The 5,000-nt window shown below is 42.0% G+C and overlaps 1 protein-coding gene across 5 annotated transcripts in view; it reads right to left on the bottom strand.

Annotated features, from left to right (window-relative positions):
- Nucleotides 1-5,000, bottom strand: part of nup153 (nucleoporin 153) — a 44,835-nt gene that overhangs the window by 8,195 nt on the left and 31,640 nt on the right. For 3 of the 5 annotated variants that reach the window (XM_030147103.1, XM_030147104.1, XM_030147102.1), the window contains exons 18-21: nt 2,703-3,653; nt 1,570-1,995; nt 1,242-1,460; nt 746-929 (exon numbers count right to left, since the gene is read on the bottom strand). In XM_030147103.1, coding sequence (XP_030002963.1) covers nt 746-929; nt 1,242-1,460; nt 1,570-1,995; nt 2,703-3,653 — 1,780 coding nt within the window. Of the gene's footprint in view, nt 1-745; nt 930-1,241; nt 1,461-1,569; nt 1,996-2,627; nt 3,654-5,000 lie in introns of all 5 variants that reach the window. The other 2 variants (XM_030147105.1, XM_030147106.1) reach the window with 2 other exon arrangements.

Below are 5,000 nucleotides of genomic sequence, written 5' to 3'. Positions count from 1 at the left end.
AAGTTTTTCTTTACAAAATTTGACTTCAATCTCAAATAATATCTATACCAGGTTTGTTTTATATGTTTGTCCACTTTAAAGCATGTGTGAAAAGTACTATATTCATAGTTTTCAGTCACATGGCAGTGTTATCACAACACTGGACTTCATGCAGCCCTGTCAAGTTAATGTCCGTTTCAAGCAACAAATACTTCCATCACCTTTCAAGAGGATTAAAACTAACATATGTCATATATTCTAGACACTTGTGAGCCATATCCCACTCCCACCACAGTAAGTAATCACTTGAAATCACTATAGAAGCATAACAGGCTTTTCTGTACGTCATTTGGTACATCTGATTCAATCACCACCATGCAGCATTTTAGCTAAACTACTAAAAAGTGAAGGGTAGTGGTTTTAAACTTTGTTTTGCCTGTAGGTGGGATTGTGTGACATCATATGAAAACTATGAATACAGAAACTTTACTTATTCAAGGTAGTATATTCTTCTTAATGCGTTCTGACATGGCCAACATTTACTTACACAACTGATCAACTATTTTCAGATCTTTCCTGATATACTACAGCACACAAAAGTGCAGTACACATTCAGCAGCAACTCAATACAAAACTCACTTGACAATTACATGGAAACATGGCTCCTAAAGACACTTACTTCAATATGGACACTTCTATAAATCTATGACTGACACTGTCAACAAGATCTTGACATGTGCATATAAACTGAAAAGATGTGACCTACCCAATGTTGAAAGTGGGGGGCTGTGTAAAGCTGAATCCACCTCCAGGTGCTCCTGACTGAGGTGCAATGGAGGGGCTGGCAGAGGGAGTCGGGGACGCTGCTGATCCGCCTCCGAAAGTAAACACACCTGAAGTGTTGTTTGAGGTTCCGAATGCACTCGCTCCCCCAAACTGAAAGCCTCCACCTGAGGAAATATACACATTATTTACACTTTTGAACCATCACAGTTAATTACACTCACAATATTTACTGTGAGGATTTGGAGCTCTTTTAACAACAATGTATGAGTGCCTTTGTAGGTTAAAAGAAGGCAGTGGGGGAGCTGATATTTACAGAAAACTCTAAATTTCTGAGATTAAAAGTCACTCCCTTAAGATTCCTTTATTTCTGTCATTCAGTCCGTCAACCACAGATATACCACAGAGCACATCCTGGTTCTATTTTTGACATACTGTTCTATACAATCATAAAAAAATATATGATTTCAATTACTCACTTGGTGCAGAATTAGCAGCGGCTCCAAAAACAGGTGTGGAGTTGGTCTGCTGTCCAAAGACTGGGGCTGCATTGGGTTTGGCCCCAAAGGCTGGGGGCTGTGAAGGCGTGGCTGTGAATGGGGAACCAAATGTGGAGCCAAACGAGGGTGTCTGGTTGGCCCCGAAGCCACCAGAGGAGCCGGAGCTGAATACAAATGGGGAGGGAGTTGCAGAGGGAGCTGGAGTGAAAACAAGAAAAAATGGAAAATGTCAATACACTTTCAACACAGTCCAAGGTAGATCCATGTTCATTTCATTGAAAATCTAAAAGTGGCAGATAATGCAGACCTGAGGATGAGGCAGCAGGGGGTGCTGCTGCTCCAAAATTAAAGGAGGGAGCAGCAGGAGCAGCAGGAGCAGCATTGGCAGGAGCACCAAAGATAAATGGCTGGGCTGAGGCCGGAGCAGGAGTGGAGTTCTGAGCAGCGGCAGCAGCTGAGGGGGCAGCTGACTGGCTCTCTTGGCTCTGGCCAAAGACAAAGGCTTTGGCTGTAGGAGCGTCATTGGAGGAGGCAGCAGGCTGACCGAACAAGAAAGTGCTGGGAGCTGCAGAAGGTGCAGGAGCTTGGGAGGCGCTGCTGCTGTTGTTGTTGTTGCTGCTGTTGTTTCCAAAGAGACTGGGGGTAGGTGTTGAGGATGTTGTGGAGGTGGAGATGGTGGTGCTGGGATTATTAGCCATAAAGGAAAATGATGGCTTTGGTGCAGCAACTGAATCTGTTGGGAATGTAAAGAGTTTATTACAAGAACATTTCTGGTGGGCTCATCTTGAGCTTAAAATTTGCATTCAGATTTTGTTGATAAACTATTTGTTCATCCCTGCCATTAATGCAACAGCAGATCTCATTTATATTAAAAAAAAAAAAAAAAATCCATTTGCTGTCTGACAGAAGCACAGTCTCCAAACAATTATCTACTTAAGACCAACTTACCAAAGTGTTCTAGTGGCGTTAAGCATTCAACTGGTCAACACTTGTCTACAGTCCCTGTCCTCAGTTTGGACAAACTTCACTCAAACTTTACACCTCAGTTTGCACTGTATTTGTGTGTGTGTGTTTAAGTCTATTAAATCTATGGACCTCCATATCCTCTATCTGGTAACTAAAAGGTTTGGTGGAAAGAGACATAAATTGTCTTGCTACTTACTGTTAAGAGTGGGTCACCATCTGCCACAATATTGTCAGTTTATTATGAGATTATGGCAAGTAGGATGACACCAAAGTCAGTTGTACTGTAATGTGTAATATGCAGATAAAGAAGTAGGTAAGCATGTTCAATTTACAGTGTAATACCTCGGCAGCCTGTATGGGAGCCACTGCTTCAGCATATCAAAGAGTCTTGTAAATCACGAATAATAAATAGAACACCAACAAGTCATTACAAACCAGAACTTAATGAGAGTGTATAATTCACAAATGACATACCTGTTGCACTTTGTCCAAAGGTAAACGTGGGCTTTGGGGCATCTGTTGTAGCGGTTTCACTCTTGTCAGCTGGCTTGCCGAAGGTGAACGCAGGTGGAGGTGGATCAGTTGTGGTACTGGGCTTACTGAAGGAGAAGCCTCCTGAAGGGGCTGGTGCTGGTGTAGCAGCAGGATCTTTACTAGCAGCACCAAAGAGGAAGGTAGAGGGAGCCGGTGAGGCCGATTCTTCCTTTTTCTCCTCTGGTTTCCCAAAGGAAAACGTAGGAGCAGCCAGCTCCTTTTCTGCAGATACTGATCCAAATGTAGAGCTCCCTTGAGTCGTGGCGGTTGCCAAACTTGGCTCACCCAGTCTCCCAAATACAGAGCTGCTAGTGGTAGTTGTGGTGGTGGATGTATCTGTGTTTGCCGATGTGGTGTCATTTGATGCTGCTGTACTGTCACTCTTTTCTTGAGAGGCAGCAGGGGGAGTGAATGAAGCGGTGGATGAGGTGGTAGTGGAGTCTGCACTTTTCTCTACGGGTTTTGACAGTCCAAAAGTGAAGCCTCCTTTAGATGAGTTGCTTTCTGTGCTAGATGATCCCGTTCCAAAAACTATCCCACCACTGGCTCCAAATTTAAACCCAGAACCTGCAGCAGGTTGATCTGACTTTTTGTCATCACTAGAGGCAGCTCCGAATTTAAAGCCCTCAGATGAGCTACCAAATTTGAACCCTGATGAAGCAGTAGTGTCTTTAGAAGTGGTGTCTGATGAGGAGCTTCCAAATGATGTTCCAAATTTGAATCCACCTGAAGATGAAGAGGAGGACTCTGAAAATGAGCCCCCAAACTTGAAACCCCCAGCTCCAGATCCTGAGGTACTGTCTGATGTGCCAAACCTAAAACTTCCAGGACCAGAGGTAGAAGAGCCGAATGTAGCGGAGCCAGAATTCCCAACACCTGATGAACCAAAAGCTGCAGAAGAGAAACAAATACAACAAAACAAGGTGAGAAATGCCTATTCAGATATATATATATATATACACACACACACATACATATTTATTTATTTATTTATATATATTAGTGCTGGGCAGCGATTAAAATTTTTAATCGCAATTAATCACATGGACTTCTGCAATTAATCATGAACAATCGCATAGTTATATTTTTTTTTTGGGGGGGGGGGGTTGTCGGCATCAACGGCGTGTATTTCCTTTCAGTGATATTTCAGACTGTAAGTACTCCGATGATAAAAGGAAAACGTAGGAGCAGCCAGCTCCTTTTCTGCAGATATTGATCCAAATGTAGAGCTCCCTTGAGTCGTGGTGGTTGCCAAACTTGGCTCACCCAGTCTCCCAAATACAGAGCTGCTAGTGGTAGTTGTGGTGGTGGATGTATCTGTGTTTGCCAATGTGGTGTCATTTGATGCTGCTGTACTGTCACTCTTTTCTTGAGAGGCAGCAGGGGGAGTCCACATTGCAGTGCTTATAAACAACTTTGGCCTTATCAGCCCCACCATCTGAAGACATTTAAAATGAAAATGTTCAAGGAAAAGACCGGTACTTTTCTCCATGTTTATGTCCCCACCAGTTTATTTCCACTTGTGAGTGACTGACAGGAGTCTTAAGCCCACTAATAAGTACTAATACTAATAAGCCCAATAATATGTGATGTTCAGTTGTTCAAAGCAAGCAAAGGGGGCCCTCTAGTGGTCAGAATAAGTTGCACTAACAAATGTTTTGTCCTTTTGGTGTTACCATAGTCAGTTCGGATATAAGAAGGAACTAACTAATAAAATAAAGACAAAATAAATCAATTAGTTATGTCTATTAATGACATACATATTCACAGAGAATGCATAGATGTAATTATTATAAACTTAAATTGACTGCTAATACAACAGTCACATCGTAGATAAGTAAAGGTTAGTTCAAAGGCTGGCATATTATACCTAAACACAACCAATGAATTTACATAAACTTAAGATGAGCCTGCATGAAGAATTAGCAACCCATCTCTGACTGCTAGCATAAACGAATTAGCTTAAACATATTAATAATACACTGTAATAAACACATCCAAAATAACGTCATAAACATGTTTCTAATGGCACGTTTGCATGTGAAATTATTTAGCAAACAACAGAATGATTGATACATACAGGCGTTGCTTCTGCAGGAGTTTAACAAAGTTTGATTCAGCATTACTTGAAAAGTTCACTGGCTTTTCTCCTCTCAGCCACAGAGCACTGGCGCTTGGTGTGTGTGGAGCGCCAAAATAAAAGCATGAGTTTCAAAATAAGAGTCTGTATGTATAAAT

This window comes from Sphaeramia orbicularis, chromosome 11, assembly GCF_902148855.1.
Source record: "Sphaeramia orbicularis chromosome 11, fSphaOr1.1, whole genome shotgun sequence".
Classification (NCBI taxonomy): Eukaryota; Metazoa; Chordata; class Actinopteri; order Kurtiformes; family Apogonidae; genus Sphaeramia; species Sphaeramia orbicularis.
Note: the sequence above shows the minus strand (reverse complement) of the source record. Positions and strands in the feature narration are given on the sequence as shown.